We start from the raw sequence: 26,467 nt of genomic DNA, 5'->3' as shown, positions 1-26,467 counted from the left end.
TTTGCTAATCTACCCAAAGAGCTCCTTTAGAATCATTTGCCCAACAAGTTATTAGAAGGCAGAAATTGGCGAGATGGTCATTTCAGTAAATTGATTAAGGGCAGTTTGTGACAGGGTTGATTGCTTCCAGCTGTTTGGTTGCATGGCTATTTATTGTCCAGATGGTGCCTGTTACCCTTTATTTGGAATGCTTCCACTGGGCATTGATGTTCAGCACCCCCTCCATCCCTCCCCTCAAATTATGTTTCAAGCAGCCAATGCCATTCAAGGGCAGATAGGCCTTCCCTATTCAGATTTAACCAGATTTCAGCTGCAGCCATATACTGTACACACTTTCATGGGAGTAAGGCCCATTAAACCCAATGGGCATGCTTCTTCTGAGCTGACAAGTATAGGATTGCACTGTTCATCATAAAGGTATACACAACGATGCTCAGATTGCTGCGGTTTCCAAAGTACACAGATTAAAGGCTTGTTGCACGTACTGAAATTATTTCCTTGCATCTTCATGCCAAAAAGTAGTCCTAAAGTTGTAGGGGATTTTTTACAAGAGATCTTGTAACATTTACTGAGCGGTGAATGAAGTAAGGAAGTAGAAAACAGCTTTGTAATAAGCATGGGGAGCTTGTGAAGTCTTTAATTTAATTTTGTTCTTTTTGTTTTTGGTCACTCTGATCTGGTTGTGTCTTGAGTTATTTTAGGACTTGTTGCTAAGCTGTTCTGGCAAACTCTAGCCTCAATTCCTACTTTTGTGAGTGGGTATGTGTATCTAAACAACAAATCAAGGGGAACAACTCGGTTTGGATTGCTATGGAATTGTGTTAAAAATATATGAACATCTGAAATAGAGGAGAGTTGGATTGAAGGACTGTGTTACTAGTTCCATGGGCCTAAACTGGAGCAGGACTTGTGTTTCTCACACAGCAACCTCAAACACAGGAAGCTTCTTTTGAAAGAGAGGGGAATTTCAAAAGTAGTTTATGGAACCTGGGGTGTGTACATGTGCCTGCCTGTTTGATTGCCAAAGATACTACTGAGCTAACACTTGGGTATGTGTAAATTAGCTTTTGCATCCCAGCCCTTGTTTATTTCTCTAAAGTAAAGAGAACTTGCCCATATTATATATTATTTTGTGGGAAAGGTAAGACCTGTTTGCTGTTTTCAACTACTTGGTTCCTCAGAACTCTGCTTTATATTGCCCCCCCGTAACAAATCCCACAATGTCCTGCAAATAGGTAGTGCTATTGAGTACAGCAAAAACAGCATTATACGTGTGTGTGTGTGTGTGTGTGTGTGTGTGTGTGTGTGTGTGTTTGTGTGTTCCTGGTTGCTACTATGTAACACACCACTGTGTCTGAGGATTATTGCATGTAGTCTCAAATGTGTGTGAGCTGTCCATGTTCGGACTTAAGTTCCTCACTGCCTCGGCAAAACCCCCTTCTCCCGGTTATTCATGTGGATTTAAGGCCTCGAGGAGAGATGGGTCCCACACTGTCCTGTGTGTCAAATGTGCTTGCTGTGTGTTGAAGTGCTGGCTGCTGTTATGACGTAAACCTAGGTGTGAAAATGTGCTGTTTGCAGACTATCCTAGAAAATCTGGGTTTCTTACACAATGTGCATAGCAAGTTTCTTTTTTCCTACTAGTGTTGTGCTTGGCCATTTTGGTGTACAATTTATGTATCCCATCTTGGGGAGGCTTCTTATCATTTTTGTTTTCAATTATGTGAGCATAAAAATTACTTAGGGCTGATATTGAGGTACATCAACTATAAACATGCTTTATTTTCAGACTGTTCTAGGAATTTGGGTGTCCTGGGCTACTTGAGTGTCTAGCTCCTAGGTTCTGAGGAATAACTTTAGCCATACTGAGGTACACTTGTAGTATCCCCATAACATTGCTTGTATTAAGGGAATGATGTTACTAGTGGCAGCTGAAATAGATATTCAGGATGTGAGCCATATTTGCTAGTAAAGCTATAATAATAAAGCTCAGTACAGTATTGCAGTACAATGGCTTCACAATATTTTGCTGACTATAGTGAAATTGCTGCCAAGGGACAGTGTCTGTAGTAGCAGTAGAAGAAGAAAAAGAAGATTTTTGGGGAGGGGGAGGGGAGGGAGTACTTAAAAGGTAAGAAGCTTTAAGACCACAGTTTGTATAGCCTGGGTTCATAACCCACCAACAGCATTTGATGCCTGTGGAATATTTTCTGTCACTAGCCTTTGCAAGTTCTCAAATGAACATCACTTAGGTTGGTGGGTTGAGTTAACCTGCATTATGATATCATTATGTGAAGCATGCTTGAATTTCTTGCCAATGAAGACCACCTGGGAAATAAAGGGATGTGGTCCCCACTATTTTTCAGTATCTTCTAAAACAATATAACCATTATTAGTCTTATCTAGAAGGTGAATGCTGGTGTAGTCATATGATCAGCTCATTCTCCCAGGCCATTCCTGAGGTCCAGGCTCACCATGCTATAGTGGCCCCCAAATCGTTGGATTGCGCTTGCATTTCTCCCCTGTGCAGGGGACGGTCCCTTCCTGCATATGCCCAGCATCTCACTGCTCACTTGGTCTGTAGATGTTGCCTGGTGTGCCGCAGGAAAAATTAAAAAATTCAAAAGATTTTTTTTTTAAGTCAAATTTTCGATTGGGGCGCCGTCACTAGATGACCCCTGGGGTTCCCTCCCTCCCTCCCGCTCTGCGCCTCCCTCCTCCTCCTCCTCCGGGGAGGCCCTTCCTGGCTCTCGGCCAAGGCTTGGCGGCTGCCACTCACTCACTCGCTCGCCCACCCGTCCCTCCATCCCTGCACCCGGCCTCTCCCCCTCCGTCCCCGGCGCGGGGGCTGCCGGGATCCGTAGTCCCCTTGCCCTTGGGCTCCGCGCCCGCGCGGGGTGCGCGAACTACGTTTCCCAGCGTGGCCTGGTGGGCCGGGCATTTTGTTTGAAGCGCTCTTCTCCCGGCCATGGAATGAGCGCAGCGGTGGCGGCCGGGCAGGCAGGGGCTCTTCCGCGCAGACCCCGTGCAGCCTGCCTGCGCCCCCACTGAGATCGGGCGGCAGGATGGAGCCCGGGGATCCCCGCGGAGGCGGAGCGGCGGCGGCGGAGGCTGCCCCCCAGGTAGGGCTGCGTCGGGGGTTTTTTATTTTTGCAATGCTGCATCCGCGCTGGAGGGGACGCATCGGACCGCGGGGAGACCCCTTGGCGGGCGTGCAAGGCAATGCATGTGTGCAGGCGTTGCATGGAGTGCAGTGCAATGCAATGGCAACGCGGCGCCCTGCATGCATGCATGCAACTTCCACCGGCGCTCCGGACTTGGCAGGTGAGGGGGGTCCCCAGTGGGCGGCAGAGAGAGCCGGGAGGGCGAAGGGGAGCCGGGGGGGAGCAGCGCTGCTCCCCGAGCCGAGCCCGGGGGGAAACTTCGGCGTCGTTGCGCTGGGTGTTGGAAGCGGAGGCTGGCGGGGGCCCCTCACCTGCAAAACCTGGTCGCCTCTCATATATTTCGTGCATTGCATTCATCGCCCGCTTTCTCCTCCAAGGAGCTCCCGGGGGCGCGCGTGGTTCTCCCCGTGTTATCCTCGCAACAACAGCCCTGCGAGGTGGGTCAGGCGAGTGGCCCAAGGGAGCACCCAGGGATTGTCCTGGCCAGGTGGGGTGATTTGAACCCTGCTCTCTGCCCGGTCTTCGTCCTCATTTAGCCCCCACATGTGCATGACTGTGCATGACTGAGGTTTTCCCCCCTCGTCTTGGCTATGGTGTGAGTCTGTGCTGTTAATTAATGGGGTTCTGCCTTCGGAGAAGATGAGCCAGCCCTCAAGGAGATGATTATGTAATTTGCTAGCAATTCATGTCCCTCCCGGCGTGACGCTGCGCGCTGACGTCACGGGGCTGTAATGGTGGTGTGCCTCGAGATTTTTTTCATGAAACAAGTGTGCCTTTGCCCAAAAAAGGTTGGGAAACACTGGACTATGCAAATCATTATGCACCACAGAAACATATGCTGAGCATATTCAGACGATTGATTAATTTCCTCACCAAACTTTAAGCATTTCCTTTGTCCACCGTTACTACTCGTACTTTCAAACTCTACTATATAGACTCTGGGCACTGTGTATTTGGTCTTTCAGAAAGGGTTTGACAAAGTACTTCACCAAAGACTCCTTAGTAAGCTTAATCATGGAATAAAAGGAGAGGTCCTCCCACTGTTCTGCAACAAATTAAGGAACAGGAAGCAGACAGTAGGAATAAATAGGCAGTTTTCCCAATTAAGAGATTAGCATTGGGACATGGGCTTTTAAACTTGATTATAAATTATAAAAGTGAGCAATATAGTAGCTGAGGTTGCTGATGGTACCAGGTTGTTCAGGGTGGTTAAAACAAAAAGAGATTGCAAGGAGATCCAAAGTGATCTATCCAAATTGGCTGAATCATACTAGAACCCAGGACCATAGTATGAAGCTAAATGTTGGAATATTCAGGACAGAACTTAAGAAAGAACTTCTTCATGCAGTGAATAGTTTTAACTTTGACAAAGAAGTAGTGGTGACCATTACTGTGCTTGGCTTCAAAAAAGAATTAGACAAATTGATTGAAGATAGAGCTGTCAATGGCTGCTAGCTATGATGGTTATGCTCTCTCTGTTGGAAGAAGTATGCTTCTGTACGCCAGAGTCACAAGTCCTTTTTGCACTCAAGTCCTGCTTTCAAGCTTCCCACAGGCATCTAGTTGGCCACTGTGAGAACAAGATGTTGGTCTAGATGGGCATTTGGCATGATCCATCAGGGCTCTTATGTATTTATGGGCTACTTGTGTCTGCTGGCCATATGCAAAGGATAACTGTTTGCACAGAGTTGCATGGCCCCAAGAAGAATGGGCTATTGTGAACAGATATCTGAACAATTACTATCCACAATATGTCATCCTCTTCAGTTTGACATAGGTGTCAACAACGTGTACCTTTTGCTTTAAATATTGTTTGAGCATCTATATTAGGAAGATTCAGTATGGAGTATGTGTTTACAACATTAAGAGCAATTTGACATGTACACTCTGTAGCTAAATACTGTCTTTCCACACTATGTTCATGACATGCTGTGTGATTTTACTACTGATACCTGCTCTGGTCGTCACTTATGCTCAGCATGTTCCAGACTTAATAATCTAAATGTGCCTTTGCCTTTCTTTCTTTCTTTTCCTTTTGATCTGAAGGTATTCGAGAAGGAAAAGATTGAACCACTGCAGGTTAAGCAACAGGAGGTAAATTGGTTGGGTCAAGGCCTTATTCAGAGTGCTGCTAAAAATGCTAGTACTGATAACCTTGAGCGTGATCTTGAGGATGTTAACACAAGATGGAAAACTCTCAACAAAAAGGTACGTTAGTTGTATTTGCACTGTTGTTTACCTTTCTAGTCTGCTGTTGTTTTTGTTTTGCTCTTATTTCTGATTTTCACTACAAAGTAGTACTACACATTATTGTAGTAGACTGCATAATAAATGCACAAAATCCCCAGTCCAGAACTCCATGTGTGCTCTGGTGCTTATGTAGAGCTCCTACAGAAGCAGACTACCCTTTGTCACATGGGTACCCTGTCATTTTAATGTCCATGGAAAGAAACCTGTAGAAAGTCAGAAGCCTAAAGGAAATAGAGGATTGCAAAACATAATTCATGGTGCTTTCTGTGTCATGCTGATTGAAGCAAAATGCCTACTCAACTGTCTTCAGCCCTATTTAGGGAAGTTTTTAATAACTGATGCTTTAATGTATTTTTAATCTTTTGTTGGGAGCTGCCCAGAGTGGCTGGGGAAACCCAGCCAGATGGGTGGGGTATAAATAAAAAATTAATATTATATTATATTAATGTCCAAATAAAGATGCGTGCATTCAAGAGGCACATGAAGTACTTAGGCTTCCCTGGGGATTATCCCTAGGCAGGTCTACCTCACACTTTGTGCACCTATGACCTGCTGGTACAAAATGTTGTATTGTTCATACCTGTATTAAGACAATTTTAAATATTTGCTGAAGTGCACAGAATGTCACTCAAGTCAGTGAAGAGCTTCATAGTTTGGGAGTTGCTAGCCTTAAATTGTTCTTATTTTCCCTAGGGGTTGTTTGATTGACTGGAAAGATGGAAAGAGGTATTGTGGGAAGAGGATAATATTTACAATGTTTTTTTGTTTGTTTGTTAGGTTGCTCAAAGAGCAGCTCAGTTGCAAGAGGCACTGCTCCACTGTGGGAGGTTTCAAGATGCTGTCGAATCTATCCTTAGCTGGCTTATTGACACAGAAGACCTTGTGGCTAATCAGAAGCCTCCATCTGCTGAGTTCAAAGTTGTGAAGGCCCAAATACAGGAACAGAAAGTGAGTGGAAGTTATTTATCTATCTTTAGATTAATTATATTTTCTCTGTCACCTGCTCAGTAGGGTATTTTAAACTGTTTTTAAAGCTGTGTTTTAATGTTGTAACCCGCCTTAGGATGAATAGTGGGGTAATTAATAGCAGTAATAACATGTGGTGGCCTGGATAACAGTGTGGCTGAGTATGTATTAGACATGCACTATAATAGGAGCAGTTGCAAAAGAACTTGAAAAAAAATACATCTCCATAGTCTCTGTGATCCCATCACTTAGGATGGTTGTCATGGATGCTCATGTGGGGGGATGTGTTTGGCTTTTTTCAGGGGAAGGGCAAATTTTCTCAACCCAATCTGTGAAATTCTCTTTAAAGATTTGCCCTTTCCTACTTTCATTTTTGAATTCTCCACTCATTTTAACAGAGGCATCCAGACTGTAGCATAGTAGTGGGACAGGATCTGTTAGTCCTGCCTTTTACTTGTATGGCTCGGATTCAGTGGTAGACAGCAGGTTTTCCTGGGGGAAAGTGGCTAGGCAAGCGGAAGTGTGGGATGAGCCCTAAATTGCTTTGGTTCATTCAACGAGAAAAGTGACCAAGAATTATAACAAATAGTTGGTATGTAAATTTATATCCAGTTCTTCTTTCACCATGGAACTCAATGGAGTTCCCAGGCAGCCTCCCATCCAGGCATTGATTGCATCCTTTGTCCGGGGAAATGTGGTTTTCTTCACTTCTTTGGGAAATGTGGGGAGCTGGTGCAGACTGGGGGGGGGGCATGTATAGCACAGAGTAAACAATCATTTCATTGGACCAGCTTTCTGTATATATTGCAAGGAAAACTCTGGAATATCTGTGCTGGTTCTTGGCATCATTTCATGCACGTGTACATTTCACTGGATGCACATCAAAAACAATTATTTCGAGGATCAAAAGCAATCTGATGTTTGAAAAGACATCACTGATATTGTGAAAAGGGGCAGGGGGAAGAACATTGTAGAGCTACTCCCTTAAGTTGAAATAAAGTTCAAAATTATGTCAGGGCTTCAATCCTCCTTCATCATTTTGACAACCCTCCACCTCACCCCTTCTCAGCTAATCTCTTTTTCCCATATATGCCATTCAGTGTGGACATATACGAGTTGCCTATACATATGGGTTAGTAAGGGATGAAATCTGTGCCTGGTGTCAGCTTCTGCTCCACCCCTTACTTCCTGACTTCTGTCTCTATAGAGTTTTGTAGAGCCTGTTTTGATTTAGGGTAACATCTTGTTGTGCCTGTATCTTCAGTTAATAATGTCAAACACCCCTGCTTCAGATTGTTCAACAATTGTTTATAACACAGTTGCTGATGGATTGTTAGACCCTCACTTAAAAGGGGTGGGGAAAGAAGGTTCATATTAAATATTGAATTGGCAGTTGTGGAGTAAATACAGCACATCAAACTCTGTAACCAGATCCATAATTACTTTCCTGTTCAAAATAAATGTATGAGCAAGGAAAGAGCAGGTCACAGCATGCACAGCATCAGAGAGAAGTTGTGCTCTCTGAGCAGTCTTAACAAAAGGCAGTAGGAGAGAGGAGGGGGGATTTTTGGCTGAAACATAGAAGGCAACCCTCAGGGAAGAGCACTGCATGAAGCTTAGTGAATCAAGTCCTCAGGTTGTCTGGCCAAAGTGAGTATCCAAAGTTGCAGCTGCTCGCAACATAATAATCTCCGAAATGATCATATGTTTGTACTGAAAATTTGGGACACAATCCAGAGAAAGTTATAACATGTTTGATTCCCCATTAAAATAATTTGGTCTTAGGAACATCATTAAGCCCTGAATTGTGTTCATCTTATTGAATGCGGCCACAAGTGTTTTGAAAGGTGAGCACTATATAAACAAACAGATATTTCTCTGGATTGCAGTGGATAGTTGCAAACATCAACAGTGTATTGAAAAGATGAGGAGGGTTCTTATGTGAAGCGGAAAATTTCCTATCTTTTTCCAAAATGGAAAAGCTTCCCCAAAAGTTCCCAGCACTGTCATGTGTTATAAAATGTCCCACTGTGATTCCCCCCTCTTCCTGCACATGTCAACATCATACCTCATATAAGGCATATATATATCTGTAGCCTTTCCAGAGGCTTCCAGGATAGCATTGAAAAGAAATCTGAATGAAAACATTTGGAAGGATGCTAGACCTTTACAACCGATGCTAAGATTGGCACAGTTTGCTCGCTCTCATAATGAAATTACTTATTATGCAATTTATGGCACTTGCATTGTAAGACTGCTGGCACCCTCACAATTTCCTGCCATCTCAGAAAATTGTTCCCTTAAGCCTGCCTCTTTTTGCCAGTAAACAAGACCTTGAAGAATCTGCCTCTTAATCTTTTTACAGCCTTGTAGTGAACAGTCATTTCCTGGCAATTTGATTTTTGATTATTTTGTCTCCAGCTTCTCCAGAGATTGCTGGATGACCGCAGACCCACTGTTGAACTAATCAAGCATGAAGGGGAGAAAATTGCAGAGTCAGCAGAGCCCGCTGATAAAGAGAAGATCTTGAAACAGCTGAGCCTCCTGGATAGCAGATGGGATGCACTGCTTGATAAAGCAGAAACAAGGTACCTGAAATGTTTGCATTCACTTAGGGGTACAGTAGGGTGTACTCCTTGATACAGCATTAGAAACTAATTTGAAACTATAGCAACATTTTCATCCAGTTAACTGTAAGATTCGCATTTGAAGCTAAATGAGAAAATGGCTCTGAGTATATTACAAGTTTTATTTTTAGAAATTTCAGTGAAATAATATGGGGAAATCAGTATCACATTATCACCCGTTCTTGTAGTAAAGTGGATGTCTCCCATAATCTTCCAATTATGGGAACTACTTTTAGGTGTAGTTCAGAGATTTTCGAAGTAATTCAGTGAACATAATTAAACCGAAGTAGTTCTTTCCAAGCGCTGATTTTTACTTTTTAGTATTTCATACATCCCTCATCCCGCAAAATGTGCTTTGTTTTCACATATTGTAGGAATCATCAGTTGGAAGGTATCTCAGCTGTAGCACAGCAATTCCATGAAACTTTAGAACCACTGGTTGAGTGGCTAACCATCACCGAAAAGAGGCTTTCAAATTCAGAACCCATTGGAACACAGGCTTCCAAACTACAACAGCAGATTTCTCAACATAAAGTAAGATCTTAATGTGCCTTTCATTGCGGCAATTATTTTATGATTTGTAAATCAAAAGTGGAGTATTCCCCCCAACACATTTTTTTATTACTTTGTTTATATTCTTCTTTTACCATCAAAGTTATATTCTTTTGGTTGTTCTTGAGTTGTTTTCATATTTGGTTTTATGGTTTCTTTTGTTTGCTTGTTTTTCTTTTCTTTTTCTTACTACTTTGAAAACTTCATTTAGGCCTTTGAGGAAGACATCGCCACTCGCAACAAAAATTTGGAGCAAGCTATTAATATTGGTCAGGCTTTAAAGGCATTGAGCTCCAAGGAAGACAAGGAAATGGTGCAGGAGAAACTAGATTCTTCAGAAGCCCAATACACTGAGATTCGAGAGAAAAGTGGCAGTAGGGCTCAGCTTCTACAGCAAGCCTATTGCAATGCTCAGATTTTTGGAGAGGATGAAGTTGAATTGATGAATTGGCTGAATGAAGTACATGAGAAACTGAGCAAACTGGCAGTCCAAGACTACAATACTGACTTGCTTGTGAAACAACAAACTGAAATGCTGGTATTTCCATTTATTTTCTGTTGATTTTATTTTACCATTTTAAGCACTATTTCATATTACTTCTCATTTTTTATTGTTATAGTCGTTTAATTCTGTATTTTTAAGCCTTTATCCTCCCCGCACCCTGCTCCAATTCTCACTCTGAGAGAATAAGTGGGTGCTTATAGACTTTCAGCTTTATAGATTTTAAATGATGACTTCTCTGATGTAAAAGCTTCTGAAATTTTCTAGGCTCTCCAAGAAGAGATTCTGCTCAGAAAGCAAAATGTTGATCAGGCTATACAAAATGGTTTGGAGCTTCTCAAACAAACAACAGGTGAGAAAGCCATGAGAAAATTAATGATTTATGACAACAAAGACAAGTAAAGTAGAAACGTTTGGGGGCTCATTGACTCCTACTGGAACCTTTTTAAAGCTCATTTAAAAAAACCTTTTTTGTTCATAAGTAATGGGATAAGTTTAAAATTATGGGTGCAGTGTCTAATAAAGTTTCACAGTGTAATAATAATAATAATAATTTATTATTTGTACCCCGCCCATCTGGCTGGGTTTCCCCAGCCACTCTGGGCGGCTTCCACAGAAACCAAAAAACACTAAAATATCATACATTAAAAGCTTCCCTGAATAGGGCCGCCTTAAGATGTCTTCTGAATGTCAGGTAGTTGTCCATCACCTTGACATCCGATGGGAGGGCATTCCACAGGGCGGGCGCCACCACCGAAAAGGCCCTCTGCCTGGTTCCCTGTAGCTTCGCTTCTCGCAATGAGGGAACCGCCAGAAGGCCTTCGGCGCTGGACCTCAGTGTCCGGGCAGAACGATGGGGGTGGAGACGCTCCTTCAGGTATACTGGGCCGAAGCCGTTTAGGGCTTTAAAGGTCAACACCAGCACTTTGAATTGTGCTCGGAAATGTACTGGGAGCCAATGTAGGTCTTTCAAGACCGGTGTTATGTGGTCTCGGCGGCCGCCCCCAGTCACCAGTCTAGCTGCCGCATTCTGGATTAGCTGTAGTTTCCGAGTCACCTTCAAAGGTAGCCCCACGTAGAGCGCATTGCAGTAGTCCAAGCGGGAGATAACTAGAGCATGCACCACTCTGGCCAGACAGTCCGCGGGCAGGTAGGGTCTCAGCCTGCGTACCAGGTGGAGTTGGTAGACAGCTGCCCTGGATACACAATTGACCTGCGCCTCCATGGACAGCTGTAAGTCCAAAATGACTCCCAGGCTACGCACCTGGTCCTTCAGGGGCACAGTTACCCTATTCAGGACCAGGGAGTCCTCCACATCCGCCCGCCCCCTGTCCCCCAAAAACAGTACTTCTGTCTTGTCAGGATTCAACTTCAATCCATTAGCCGCCATCCATCCTCCAACCGCCTCCAGGCACTCACACAGGACCTTCACCGCCTTCACTGGTTCTGATTTGAAAGAAAGGTAGAGCTGGGTATCATCTGCATATTGATGGACACCCAGTCCAAACCCCCTGATGATCTCTCCCAGCGGCTTCATATAGATGTTAAAAAGCATGGGGGAGAGGACGGAACCCTGAGGCACCCCACAAGTGAGGGCCCAAGGGTCTGAACACTCAGTGTAATACTATACCTGTCCGCTCAGAGGTAAGCATGACTGAGCTCAGCAGAGCTTACTCCCAGGTATGTGAAAAGAAAGCAGTAATGAGAGTTGGTGTAGCATATTGGTTGAGAGCATGAGCTGGGAGTCCTCAGTTCAAATTTAACCACAGCCATGAACTTCCTAGGTGACATTAGGCAAACCATTAACTCAGTCTCAGCCTTTCTGCTGTAATATTCTACTGGTCTACTGTGCAGAGCTATTGGGAAAATTTAGGGCTGATAGGAAATTTCTCAGAAGAGAATTTCTTAACAGATGTTTGAACAGTTGGAGAATTTCACTCTACTGCTGGGGAATATATGGTGAAATAGCCTTCCAGATTTCATCCTCTTTGAATTTTGAGCACACACTGGATCCAGTTTTAATATTGTTGTGGGGAGCAATAGACTTGGCCTCTACTCCTTCCCATTCTCCTCTCTTACTCCATTAGTTCCATGTGTCGTTTCTGTCGGGGAGAGGGAAGGCCTTATCCTTTATGGAAATAGCATATAGATCATTTCTTTGCCTCTGGAAATTATTTCTCTTATTCGCATTCCAGGTCTCATCACAAAATGTTGTTCTGCTAGGGACAAGACCCCCAAATTTTGGGGAGTCTTAGGGTTCAGGGATTTGTAAATGAAGTACAGTGGAGGGTGGTAAAGAAGCTTCTTAAATAGTACAGTATTCAGTTGAAGGGACGCGGGTGGCGCTGTGGGTTAAACCACAGAGCCTAGGACTTGCTGATCAGAAGGTCTGTGGTTCGAATCCCTGCGATGGGGTGAGCTCCCGTTTCTCGGTCCCTGCTCCTGCCAGCCTAGCAGTTCGAAAGCACATCAAAGTGCAAGTACCTTCCGGCGGGAAGGTAAACGACGTTTCCATGCGCTGCTCTGGTTCGCCAGAAGCAGCTTAGTCATGCTGGCCACATGACCCGGAAGCTGTACGCCGGCTCCCTCGGCCAATAAAGCAAGATGAGCGCCGCAACCCCAGAGTCGGTTACTTTTACCTATTCAGTTGAAACTCTTGAAAACAAGAGTGTGATCACTCACCCCTAACTTGAATATGCATGGTTCTGGAAGAATTTGATTATAGTTTGAATAGTTCCTTATTTTTTGAGTAGCACTTCAGCATTTTAAAGCAGTTTGTAATATGTGGTATCATGATGCATGTCCATTTGGATCTCAGCCAGTAGATGTAAGGAAGGAGTAAATAGACTGCTTAAACAGCTATATAGAAGAATGTTGTAGTAAATGTTAAAAAGAGTGGTTTTTTAAAAAAATGGACTGAGTAATTAGTCTACCTATTGCTGTGAGAGAGGCTGCTTCCCCCACAGTGGACCTAGTACTGTGGGAAAGTTGCATTCCAATTGCACACAGCATGTCTGGCTTGTAGACCAACATCTTCTAAATTTTCCAGTCTCTAACTCCATGAACTCTCCAAGATATACATAGTTTGGGGCTGGGAAGAAGGGAGGGAGGAGAGAAGGAGACGAATTACAGAATTAGAACCTGAATTGTTCACTGAAAGGTAAACATTTGGTATAACGAACAGTGCAGTTTCAATTCTGACTTTTACTCTCTGTAGAACGGCAATTGCATGGACATAGCCACTCAAAGAGGAAAACGTTCTTAATTGTAATTAGCGCTGTCAGTTGATTCATTACCTGCCTTATTTTAATGGATTAAATTTAATTACTGTACATACCACAAAATCTCAATTTTTGTGTAATTTCATGTATATTGGAGAAAAGACATAGTTGGTTGTTGTTTTAAAGATATAGTCAAATAAAGTTGCCATGCGGTGTTAGAAGGAAAGGCCATCCATCTGCTCCTTAGTCTGAAATGCTATCACGTTATTCCCATATTCAGAGAGACCAGTTCTGAACTTCAGAGCAAGAAACACCCTGAGCCATGAATAGTGAGCTCTGCCTACCATACTGCCTGTCACCTACTCAGAAGTCATTAGGGCTCCTAGTACTGATGACTTAATTGGCATGAGCCAGTGCATAGAACAGGGATAGGGAGTCCAGATGTTGTTGGACTCCCATCTCCCATCAGAGCCGACCAATAATCATACAAAGATGGGAGTTGTAGTCCAACAACATCTGGATGGCCACAGGTTCCTCGTCCCTGACCTAGAGAATCCTGATTGGCTGAGGCTTGACCTAGATTTATTTTGGTGGAGCCCAATCTAAAATAAGATGGGGTGGGCTAAAGTTGCATGTGCACAGCGAAGCTTCCATGCTTAGAAGAAAAACTAGCTTAATCAGGATGAAATATTTGTTCTATTTTCACCTGTGGACTTAAACACTAAAAACATCCTGGTCGCTTTAGATGATTTGTGTGTTAAATACCCCTTTCGCATTGCAGGTGATGAAGTTGTCATAATTCAGGATAAATTGGAAGGCATTAAAACAAGGTACAAGGACATAACTAAGCTGAGTTCTGATGTGTCCAAGACTTTAGAACAGGCTCTACAGCTTTCTGGTCAGCTGCAGTCAGCTCATGAGAAACTCTGCACTTGGCTGGATAAAGTTGAGGTGGAATTACAGTCGTACGAAGCGCAGGTCCCCAAAGGTGAAGAGTTAAGTCAAGCGCAAGAAAGACAAAAGGTGAGTGTAAAATGCTGTGTTTGCTTGTGAACAGCGTTCCAGGGGCCACTTGCCAGCAGCAAAGATGGGTGGAGCAACAGGCGTGACACTTCCCTTTGTACAGCTACACAGAAGTTGGGACGTTTTTGCAAATATTCACACCTCATGCACATCCCTTCCCCCTTCATCCGGCTAAGCAAGAAGCATCATCATATTTCAGAATAGGGGAGGGAGGTGGAGAGAGAGAGATGGGGTATTGTTCTTTTGCACTATCATCTTTTATTAGTTTAGAGGTTTGTGTCAGCATCATGTAGGTAGGTCCTTTGTTTATTTATATTGATAGTGTGAGAGGTTAGGGGGTCCCAAGCATGATTGTAACAAAAGCAAAGGTAGCCAAGTTGAAAAGAGTGATATTTATAGCTTTGGTTTGCTGCTGTAGCATTTCAACTATGTACTCTTAAACTAAATAAAAAAACTGAAGATGGGAGAAGGAGAAAACCAAAAAAGCCTCATGGGTGAAACCTTTGAGCTGTGCAGATTTTGTTTCTGCGCCAATGTGTTATTTTTAATTTGTTTACCTTAAATATTCCTTTTTAGGCACTGAAAAAAGAAGCAAAAGATAATAAAAGTTTACTGGACACTCTTAACGAAGTCAGCAGTGCTTTGCTTGAACTGGTGCCATGGAGAGCAAGGGAAGGGATAGACAAAATGATCACAGAAGACAACGAACGGTACAGATTAGTGAGCGACACTATAACTCAGAAAGTGGAAGAAATTGATGCTGCCATTTTCAGATCGCAGCAGGTAAAAATGACCATAATTCTTATTTCAGTCTATGCGTGATAGGGAAAAAAATATGTATATTTATCTGTTCAAGGAATACATCCAGGTGTATATCTGGGAATCCGTACCAAAAGAAAAGGCTGCTGATCATATTATTGGCACATGCATGCTACGTCTTTGCAAGAACTGGGGCCAAACTTGAAAAAAGCTTGGTCATAGTTGTCAGACATGAGTCCTAGACCAAAGCAAATCCAGTCATTGTTGTAGCCATCTGTCTTCTAGTTGACACAGAAATTACAGATCAGTCTCATACTGAGAGGCATTACGAGTGGCATCATGCAGTGATCTCAGTGGGAATTTCAGTACAGAAAGAATTGTAAACTCAAACCCTGTAACTTATTATTTATGCTGCTATGTAGGTCATATATCAGCTTGTGTAAATGAATGGTTGAAGTAAAGATGTGTACAGTAGCCAGTGGATGCAGTTTTGCAGGAAATATAAACATTATTTGCAGTTGTGGGCAGCATTAAAATGAGCTTAATATACACATCAGTGTTTTGTTCGGAGGTTTTCTTTTTCTTTTTTAGAGCTTCTAATTTGTTGGCCCTTTAATTTAGTATGACTCAGTTTATATGCCTCTCTTTCAAAACAGAATGTTCAGGCCAAAAGTACCTTCTCTGATTATAAATGTGAGATGACAGCAAATGTTTGTGGCTTGTTTCAAATAGATTAAACAGTGTGATAAAGAATTACTCATAAAAAACATGGAGAAACCTCAGCCCACGTAACTTGCTTTTCAGTTATGATTCATAATTAAAGAATAAGATATGATGGCTTATCCATTAAATTTCACCTTCAGTTGGAAGTGACTCTGTCACCACAAACATGTAAATTATCAACTTTCTCAAGCAGCTTAATAGGATTATTTCTTGTTCAACCAGCATATGTTGAAAGCATCAGACATAATGAAGAATTTTGATGACCTCTAAAGGTTGCATGTGCTCCCACCATCATGATTGGGTCCAATAAAAGTTATCCTCCGTATCAGTTTCTCTACCTCTTTTTTTTAGGAACATGATTCACGTTGAAACTTGTTGTGTATATTTATTTGTCTGCTTAAACTAGACCATTCAAATATTGTGCTTCTCGAGCATACCAATTGCTCTACAGTAGCCTTCTCTAACTTGGTGCCCTCAATATAATTTGGACTCCAGATCGCAGCAGCCCCAGTCAGTATGGCCAGTGATGGAAACTGTATTTTAAAGCGTTTGGAAAGAACCAGGATGGGGAAGGCTCTCAAAGTTCTGCAAAGCTCTCGAGTTCAGTTGAGAACTGGTCTGGTGAGCCCAGGGGAAGAAACAAAGTTGAGGGTGGAACATTTGCATATGACAGCAGTGCCTAGTGGGATAACAGACCCTGGCTTCCCTTCCCCTGCGCCACCCACATGTTGAAAGGGAAGGTCTGAAATGAGGAGTCTGCTTTGTGTGTAGGCTCTGTCTCTGTCAGAACCCTTTGTGATCAGGGTGCTAATCTAGGTTCATACAGCGGGCTCTCCCTTCTTTAGAACCTTCCCCCAGAGTGTGGAAGTCAGGGTACCGCCAGTAGTATTGTCATGGTGGTGGGAAGCTCAGTGGGCACAAACTTGCTCTCTTCTCCCATGCATGTTTGGAAAATGACATTTGAAAGAAATCCACTAGTGGTCTCTGAAAGGGTAAGGTTTTCAGGGGGGAAATATGTGTACGCTATAGATACTCAAGACTTGCGTTCGCACAACTGGACTGTCAACTTCTACCAAGAAGCAATTCCTATTTTGCTGCCCATTGATTTTAATGCCATTGATCTAGCCTAACTAAAAAATAATCTCTCTATTGAGGCAGGGAAATAATCCTAAAGATGGACAAGAGCAAGAGATGTTTAAAGAAAAGCAAGTATTAATATTACCTTTGATGTTTGTGAGAATTTTGACAGAGAATTCTGGTTGAAGTATAAAGTATAATGTGGCTCTGACATTTCCTGCTTCCTCTTTGTAACACTTCTGAAATAAGCTGATTTTGATATACTCCTCAGTGTCACAGAGAGCCCTAGAATTTAATAAAATAAGAACAAACTGTGTGGTTATTATAAGAAGCTGCATTATATTCAATCACAGCAACGAGCCACCTAGCCTCACACTCTTAACTGCTAGCACTGATTCCAGGATGCTGTGCTGCTGACCTGAAAGTCATTATTCTTCAACAAAATAACTTCAAAGGGAAACTTTAGCCAGCAGCTGCTGAACAAAAATTCATCAGCAAGCTTGAAGCTACTTGTTTCAATTTCATTCAAGGCAAAGTTTTTTTCTCCTATTTCATTAAATTATCACAGCAAAGGGAGGAAAATTATATCGTTGCATATACCGGTAATTTGTGAATGATCACTGTGTTTATTTCGTATACTTTTGAGCTTTGCACAGAGACATCACACGTGCTATTCAAAGATATTTGGCCCACTGCTTACAATCTTTACCTTTCTGACTCTGTATGTGTTTGACCAATACCACTGAAGCATGTTGCACTATTCTGCCTTGCCTTACCTGTCCCTTTAAGAATACCCAGATTTCTCTCATCCTCCATCATATCTCTTAAGTGAAGAGACCACATCTCCTCTTCCAGGTCTAAATGCACAAACTGGAAAGCTTATGGTCTAGCAGGGAAGTTAACAGGCACTATCTTGTTGCCATTGACACCTTGATCGCTTCATCCTCTATCCCCTCCCGAAGGTGTTGCAACACACATTCTTAGCTATGTGCAACTCCCTTAGCATTGCAGCTTAAAATACCCACCATTCTAGAACTGGCCTAGAGGCAGCTTTGCAATTGAGGGTTATACTGGTTCTGATATCCAAAATATAAACAGGTTCTCATAAACTTGGGGCTGTGTAAATGTAACCAGTGCAGTCTTACCACTGAGCTATGATCCGCACCTCTGAATCTTATCAAATGTCTTTTCTGAAATATCTTTTCCATTTAAACCCTCTACGCATCCAGTTGGAGTTATTTTTTTATTAATTGCTTTTTTATTTTTTCTGTATTTTCTTTAGTTTGATCAAGCAGCCGACACTGAATTAGCCTGGGTTGAGGAAACAGAAAATAAACTGATGTCTCTGGGTGACATTAGGCTTGAACGTGACCAGACCATTGCTCAGCTACAAGTTCAAAAGGTGAACAAATGTGATTCCATCTGTAATGCAATAATTAATGGCCATTACTTTTTCTGCCATGATTTAATTTTCAAACCATTATAGTGCAGGCTTTTGCTCTATGTCCTCATATTCCTAATACCAGAGTATTGTATTATGTAATTAGGCATTTACCATGGAGATTTTGAAACACAAGGATACAATAGAAGAGCTTGTTGCATCTGGGGATGAAATTATGAAGACATGCACGGAAGAGGACAAACAAACCATGAAGGTAATGGAGCATGATTTGCACTTGCTTACCAATAACTTTGAAAATCTGCATGCGTACGGGATTCCTAAGCCATGTTGCTGGAGCCCACTAAGATTATGTAAGAGGGGCTGAAATGTGCCTTGAAAGCTTAAGCTGCCTCAAGTTGGCTGCATCATGCAGCACGTGGTTAAACTATGGAACTTGCTCCCACAGGAGGCAGTGATGGCCTCTAACTTACATGGCTTTAAAAGAGGATTAGACAAATTCATAAAGCTATCAATGGCTATTAGCCACAATGGCTATGCTCTGCGCAGTTGGAGGCAGTGATGCTTCTGAATACCAGTTACTGGAAACCAGAGGAGGGAAAAGTGCTCTTGTGTTTGAATCTTGCATGCTGGTTTTCCACAGGTCATTGTGAGAACAGGATGGGGGACTAGATGGACCATTGGCCTGATCCAGCAGGTTCTTAAAACTTACTTGAAATGCCTGTTGAAATTTTAAAAGGCCTTCAGTATACACTCAAAATTCAACAGGAAAGAGGGCCTGCCTGATATCAACCGTGGGGGAGTTCCATAGAATTGGACCCGGAATGCTGAATCCACAACTCCTTGGGGGATATGCCTCCCCCAAGCACCTGCCTACTTGCCCCCTAAAGGACTAAAAGATTGCCCACCCTGTTATATAGCAAGACTAGTCACCTGCCACAATGGTAATCTTGTAAATGTCTCCAACCAAAATATAAATGCTGGTGTTTGTTGGTAATTTCTTTAATAGAAGAAGCTGGAAGACCTCTTGCAGAAGTATAATACACTCTGTCAAATGAACTCTAAGAGGAACCTGCAGCTAGAAAGAGCTCAGTCTCTAGCCAGTCAGTTCTGGGAGACTTATGAAGAGATTTGGCCATGGCTAATGGAAACACAAACAGTAATATCACAGCTTCCAGCACCAGCTCTTGAATATGAAACCCTAAAGCAACAACAAGAAGAGCACCGGGTAAGTTTGCAGTTGTCTTACAAAATGCTGTTAATTCCAAAGGTCAAAAGAAGTGCAGCCCTCTCTTTAGCATGTCATATTCACCAAACCAACCAATACTTACCAGATTTTACATATTTTTTACTCTCTGTTAAAAACAACAACCCAAAATTCATTTTATTATGAAACAAACATTTTCTATTTTAATATAAACACAAGTTTGAGATTATTCTCAAGGCTGAGCAATCATTGTGAAAAGTGGATTAGTGAATTAGTGGCCTAACTCTGAACAAATTATTTACGTTTTTTTAAAAGGAATGAGAATGTTCAACAGTATCCAAAATAGCTGGAATGCAAAGCAAGCTGTGGTGTTCCCTAAGGGAAAAAAGTCAAAAATCAAAAGTTGGGAAACACCTTAATTTGGACCAGCCAAAGTATCACAATCTTTTGAGTTCTCCAGAACTCTTAGTCAGGATGTTATGTAAAGCAGAGAATGAGGAAAAGGGGGCGGGGGACAGCACCAAACAACAAAAATGGTTGTGGCCACTACGTCTGCATTTTGATTCAGTTTTAAGAGAGATTGCATGCTGGATTGGACTAGGTGCTGCAGACTCAGTCTGTACCCAGGATTTTGGGGAAAGAGGTGATGGCTGACCCCCAATTTTGGAAACATAAAGTCCAGCAGTTACTCAGTTCTGCCTCCAGCCTTAACAAAAGACAGAGGTTCCTGATTAGGCAGAGTGCAGCAATAAAGAGAAACATGGCTGTCTTCATATTAGCAAAGTTGGAGATTAATTATAGAGAGTGTTCTGGGTAGAAAAATCAGCTAAAGCTTCATTGAGTAGTAGTGAAGGCATACTGAATACAACAGAAACTGGAGACAAACAAAAGAATAAGTACCCAGAAGCACCTTCTAAAAGTGAACTTTAAAACTATAACAGTTTGTTCTGTTAAGTTATGCTTTAAATGTGCAACAGTGCGTTGCTTCCATTTAATGCACAACATTTTCTACGAGTCTCAAAAATATTGGATGATCTTAATATGATTCCTTCACATAACCTTGGAGGTTTGATTTGCTTGCTTTTGTTACAACACTCGAGCACTAGCGAGCTATTTATAATCATATTTAAACAATTTGGCATCTTCTGGAATGCCATTACTTAATAAATCATTTAGAGTGCTGGACAACTGGCTGAATACTTTTGACTAGTTATATTGTTTTGCTTCCCAGATTCTGTTCTTTTAAATATCTTGGTTGACTAAAATGCTGTTTTTCTAGTATAAAGGAAACATTATATGCTTAGAGCTGAAAACACAACACTAAGGCTAAATGGATATATCCAGTATGAGTTATACTTTGTCTTAGCATGCAGCTGGGATTGTTTATTTAGACCACCTTGCCAGCTGAATGTGTTGGACGCACAGACAACTGGAATGTGGCGATGTAAGGGTTAGATACTGATAAGTGTTTTGCTTTGCTATAGCAACTGCGAGAGTTGATTGCTGAACACAAGCCTCATATAGATAAGATGAATAAAACTGGACCTCAGCTTCTGGAGCTGAGCCCGCGAGAAGGTTTTTCAATCCAAGAGAAGTATGTAGCAGCTGATGCCCTTTATAGTCGAATTAAAGAAGATGTCAAAAAGCGAGCTCAGGCACTGGACGAAGCCATTTCTCAGTCTACCCAGGTAACATTATTTATTAGAAGAGCAATTAGATTCCAACTGCAGGATGTTGTTATCTTAAATCAATAGACTCTAGGTACATAGTGGACTTGCCAAGACACTACGTCACCAAATATGTGAATACGCCCATCATTGCACATAAATTTGCTCTTCCTATCTGTTAAAGAATTAAGGGCATTGTATGTTGGTGAATCAAACCTTCCCCCTGTGCCATCAAGTTCCTTGAAGGAAAGGCATAATTAAAAAATGAAAATATTCTTATCCTATTTGGGAATTACAAAATTGTTTTTCCCTGAATAATAAAGCCAGTATCCTACATAATAGTGATTTGTTCATGCATGCACACATGCAGGCTAATTGGTGTCAAGACAGCCCAGGGTTTCTCCTGGTGTCTTTGCCAAAAATAGTGGTGGTGGGACAGTGACTGACTGTTGGTCAGACTTGGCATGAAGCAACTTCCAACTTTCCAATGTAATGCTACTGCATTATAGTTTTCTGACCCTACCTGACCCTACCTACTTAGGAGCTAGATGCTTACATTCATACGATGTCTATTAATCACTGCCGCATAATGTTAACAGTAATTAACCAATGCAGTAGGATATTTATTGGATAAAACTTATTAATAATGTGAATTGTTGACATTTTTTAAATGACATAACACATTGTGGCAAAGGATAGGTGAAAGAAAAAATGTGTTATTCCCTCTGTGTTATAAAACCATGTTCAGGAAACTATTATACATAGTATTAGTACATGGTGATGATGAGACAGATAACAGTTGGTCTGTACTGTAAAGCTGCCTAGTTCACTAACAAACAGATATGATTTGGACATCTTGATTGGGAAACATAAATTTTGCTTAAACTAAGATCATAAATCTGTTGAGAAAGACAAAAAGTCACAGAAATAGTTAAGGATGCTTTAAGCATGTTCATTCAGCTATAACTGGTTTTTTTCTGGTTTGACCCAATTCCTTTTCAATGTTGCTAATAATCTGTCACTCACCCAGTCTTCTCTCCCTCCTCCCCATTTGTCTGCATAGTTCCATGACAAGATAGATTCGACCACTGAGAGCCTAGAACGCATTGTTGAACGTTTGAGGCAACCGCCTTCCATCTCAGCTGAGGTTGAGAAGATTAAAGAACAGATCGGTGAAAATAAGAATGTGTCTGTCGACCTTGAAAAACTTCAGCCAGTCTATGAAACCCTCAAGCAGCGCGGGGAGGAGATGATTGCCCGTTCAGAAGGCGCTGATAAGGACATATCTGCTAAAGGTAGACTTCAGAATTTTACATTTCAAAATAAATGCATGAACAAGTTTCCACAAGCAGAACTTTATATGCCTGCCCGTGTATATTTTGCTTCCTAGTGGTTCAGGATAAGTTGGATCAAATGGTCTTTATGTGGGAAGATATCCATACCCTGGCTGAAGAAAGGGAGGCCAAATTGCTTGATGCAATGGAATTAGCAGAGAAGTTCTGGTGTGATCACATGGCTCTCATAGCCACTATTAAGGATACTCAGGATTTTATCAGAGAACTAGAAGGAGCTGGAATTGATCCTTCAGTGGTAAAGCAACAGCAAGAAGCAGCAGAGGTAGGTGAAATGTAACTGTTGGGCTTAGACTACTGTCCTGCTCCCATATATTTCTTAGCAATCATGTATAAGCATGTTAGTGGTTTGGACTATATTGTTATGCTACGTTTAGTGGAAATTCCTTTACAAATCATCATGGCTGGTTCAGATGTAACAGGAAACCATTGTTTCCAGCTATGTGAATGAGCCACACTGAGCCACCTCCTCCCATCTCCAGTGCAAGGCTCTCCACAGTTCATTCACATTGTGGGAACTCCTAATTACCCATTATAAATGGACAGGACTAGATATAGAGTCCAACACCATCTGTGCGGATTTATTTTGCTTCTTTAAGAAACAAAAATCCCTGTGTGTAACAAATGCATGGCTACAGGTAATCATGGCCTGCATTTTTTTGCCTTCCTGCACTAGTCAGTAATGCCCTTTTTTCTCTTCAGAGTCTATGCACTGCTGAATGAAAAGACTTGCATGGGGGAAAATGCATTTGAAGTAATAATGAAAGGTGATGGCTGTGTTCTACCTCCAATGTCAAAGGCAGTTTGCCTCTGAATATCAGCTCCTGGGAATCACAAGTGCTGTTGTGCACAGGTCCTTCTTGCGGGCATCTGATTAACCACTGTGAGAACATGATGCTGGACTAGATAAGCCTTTGGCCTCAACCCAGCAGGACTCAGCGTTCTTTCTGATGACTATTGTGCCCTTATAAGCCATCTAATGATGATTCGAGCATTGGGCCAGATTCAGTTTGCTAATGGAAGCCAGCACAAAGATTTCTGCTAGCTCAATAGAGATTTCCCCCTCTTCTTCCCCCTTCACCTCTCTCAAATCTGCTCTGGAGGGCCAGGGGAACCCCCAGAACAGCATGGAGAAGGAGGAAAAAGGAGATAGTTGCATCTGACAAGCAGAAATTCCTTTGCTGATGGGTTATTGGCATAGTGCAGGCTTCCTCAAACTCGGCCCTCCAGATGTTTTGAGACTACAATTCCCATCATCCCTGACCACTGGTCCTGCTAGGTAGAGATCATGGGAGTTGTAGGCCAAAAACATCTGGAGGGCCGAGTTTGAGGAAGCCTGGCATAGTGTGGTGTTGAATTCCACCCACTGAGTGGGGGAAATTCATGCATTAATCACCCTTAAAACACCATCCATTCTCACCCAGAGCAATCTCCCTCCCAACTTGCTGTTCAAATGACTGCACAAGTTTGGTCTTTTGGTTTATGTTTCTGATAGGCACTCCCCTCCCCAGTATTGCCTGTTGAAGTGAGAGGACTTTCCTAAGCCGTTTGTGATTTGCTGTGGTAGGATGTGTGTGGGATAAAGTGGAAGACAGGGAATAAAATAATCTCACTGCCATAGGACATGCCTAAAACAGCTCTGGTTTCCAACCTTTATTCATAAAAGTCATAAACATTCATTACAGGAAAATAATAGCAGCCTGGGACCATGTGACATTGAGACATTGCATTTTTATTTGATAATATTCAGAAGCCAGACCTACTAATTTGTTTAAAAGGAGGCTAGTATTCACCTTATTTTCTTAGCATTATGGTGTAATTTTCCCACACTGTATGGCTACAATGTTAGCTTATTGAATTTGAAAGCTGTTTTTCTAAGCAGGTAGACATGTCGGTCCCTGTAATGTTCTGGATACAGAGGAATTGTTAAGCCCCTGCCACAACAATCATTTGCCCAATGGGTGAAGAAAAACCTACTCCCTCCTTCATGTTGTCATCGTCTTTATAAATCAATATATTTTTAAAATTTAAGGTCAGCATGGTCTTATGCAATGCTAATTAAATACTCATGGATAGCAAATAATGTTTGCCACTCTGAATGAATCTTAAATAATAAATTTAATATTATGGAAAGTCTAACATTTTGTTTCTCTTTTTTAGACTATTAAAGAAGAGATAGATGGGTTACAAGAAGACTTAGATGTAGTGGTAAGCCTTGGCTCTGAGCTGATAGCAGCATGTGGAGAACCTGACAAACCATTAGTCAACAAGAGCATAGATGAGGTATGAGTTATGTAATTGTTTGGCATTTTATGTCCATATGAAATGGATAGAAAGGTGTTTCCTTTTTTAAATTGATGTATGGTGCCTAATTTAAATACTTGGCAAACAAACAGGGTTCTTTGGGGAGTCAAAAGTAAAATTCACCACACTGGCTTCTGGTTTGATTTTGAAACTTTCAAGGCACTTTGCAGAACTGAAATAAACCTATGAAGCTCATAGTTTAACTTGCACTGATAAGTGGAATCATCCACATATTTAACTATGGTAGGGTAATAAGCCACCAAAAACTTGGGTGGAGGGGATCCTGGTCCTTGATAGAGACATATCCACCTAGATTTAGCAATGTCCCTTGCTCTTATTATAATATTAGGGAAGCTCTTGCATAATTTTTATATTGCAGATAGAGAAACCTTAATCTAATGTCAATCCTAAATTTTAATATATAGGTTATAGACATTGCCTTCCAGTTTTTTATTCAACTGAATCTCCATTTAAAATGCAGCTAAATTCTGCTTGGGATGCTTTAAATAAAGCATGGAAAGAACGTGTTGACAAGCTTGAGGAAGCAATGCAAGCGGCTGTTCAGTATCAAGATGGATTGCAGGTAAGGTTATTTTAATCTTTAAAATTTACAAGCATTATCTAATATTATTCTTTTCTTTTTTTCTTTTTTAAGAGTAACCTTTTTAATCAGCCAGAGACCCCTGATTTGATTCCGAATTGTTGGTTCAGAACAATTGAAAATGTTGGTTTTCATTTAACCTATAAAGCACCTAATGATTGTACACTATTGTGACCTCATCTTCATCCTCCTGCAAGTTCTTAGATCGTCAACTTTTGAATTTGCTTGGTAACAGCACCCCAAATTTTTCTATTACTATACCAAGTTTGTATGATGAGGAATTCTCAGGCAAAATGCAAGCCTATGTTCTTCTTTCTGGCAACACAAGACAACCTGGTTGTTCGGGCTGGCTTTTGGTGGAATTGGGTATTTTAATTTGATGTTAGTGGATATTCTGTTGGTTTTACTGATCCTGATTTTATAATAGTGTTGCATTCCCCTAAAACAAGAGGTTGGGGGAACCTGTGGTCCTCCAGACGTTGTTGAACTTCAGTTCTCATCAGTGCCAACCCACACAGCCAACACTCAAGGATTATGAGAACTGTAGTCCCATCAACACCTGGAGGGCCCCAGGTTCTCCATCTCTGCCCTAAAACACAGGGTGGGGCAGCTAAATTTCTAAATGAACAATAAATAAATATGTATATTAGAGCATGAACCATCCAAAGTTAAATGCATGTTATGGGTCATGCAATGTACTACATTGGAGATGTGTGATTGGATCTCCTAGCATATTATTCTTCTCCTAAAAGAGTGTGTGTGTGTGTGTGTGTGTGTGTGTGTGTGTGAGAGAGAGAGAGAGAGAGAGAGAGAGAGAGAGAGAGCGAACCACAGCACAGGGGGCATTTTTAAAATTAAACCCCCTCCCCTTTTTTCTTTCCACCCTGAGTTGCTGTAGAAGGAAAATCATATGGGCACGATACTGACCTATGCATAGGTATTTTTCCTTGTGACTAGTTCAGATGTAGAGACAAACCTTGGTTTGCTGTTACGTGTACAAACCAGGGCAATCATCAAATTCATATGTTTTCCCCTCTTCCATTTCCCTCCCCTTTATGCATTGGAGGAACAAA

At 41.8% G+C, this 26,467-nt stretch overlaps 1 protein-coding gene across 14 annotated transcripts in view; it reads left to right on the top strand.

The window, feature by feature from the left end:
• The window catches only part of LOC308583243 (dystonin-like), a 313,796-nt gene that overhangs the window by 236,401 nt on the left and 50,928 nt on the right, over positions 1-26,467 (top strand). For 13 of the 14 annotated variants that reach the window (XM_081187021.1, XM_081187022.1, XM_081187032.1 and 10 more), the window contains 16 exons: positions 5,211-5,372; positions 6,192-6,362; positions 8,802-8,968; positions 9,382-9,541; positions 9,771-10,097; positions 10,329-10,413; positions 14,064-14,305; positions 14,882-15,088; positions 18,147-18,266; positions 18,412-18,519; positions 19,273-19,491; positions 20,955-21,158; positions 22,201-22,432; positions 22,528-22,754; positions 24,650-24,772; positions 25,275-25,376. In XM_081187021.1, coding sequence (XP_081043147.1) covers positions 5,211-5,372; positions 6,192-6,362; positions 8,802-8,968; positions 9,382-9,541; positions 9,771-10,097; positions 10,329-10,413; positions 14,064-14,305; positions 14,882-15,088; positions 18,147-18,266; positions 18,412-18,519; positions 19,273-19,491; positions 20,955-21,158; positions 22,201-22,432; positions 22,528-22,754; positions 24,650-24,772; positions 25,275-25,376 — 2,856 coding nt within the window. The remainder of the gene's footprint in view (positions 1-5,210; positions 5,373-6,191; positions 6,363-8,801; positions 8,969-9,381; positions 9,542-9,770; positions 10,098-10,328; positions 10,414-14,063; positions 14,306-14,881; positions 15,089-18,146; positions 18,267-18,411; positions 18,520-19,272; positions 19,492-20,954; positions 21,159-22,200; positions 22,433-22,527; positions 22,755-24,649; positions 24,773-25,274; positions 25,377-26,467) is intronic. The other variant, XM_081187025.1, reaches the window with a different exon arrangement.

This window comes from Podarcis bocagei (genome assembly GCF_964188305.1).
Source record: "Podarcis bocagei genome assembly, chromosome: 3".
Lineage (NCBI taxonomy): Eukaryota > Metazoa > Chordata > Lepidosauria > Squamata > Lacertidae > Podarcis > Podarcis bocagei.
The sequence above is the reverse complement of the archived record's forward strand: the minus strand, read 5'-3'. Positions and strand labels throughout refer to the sequence as shown.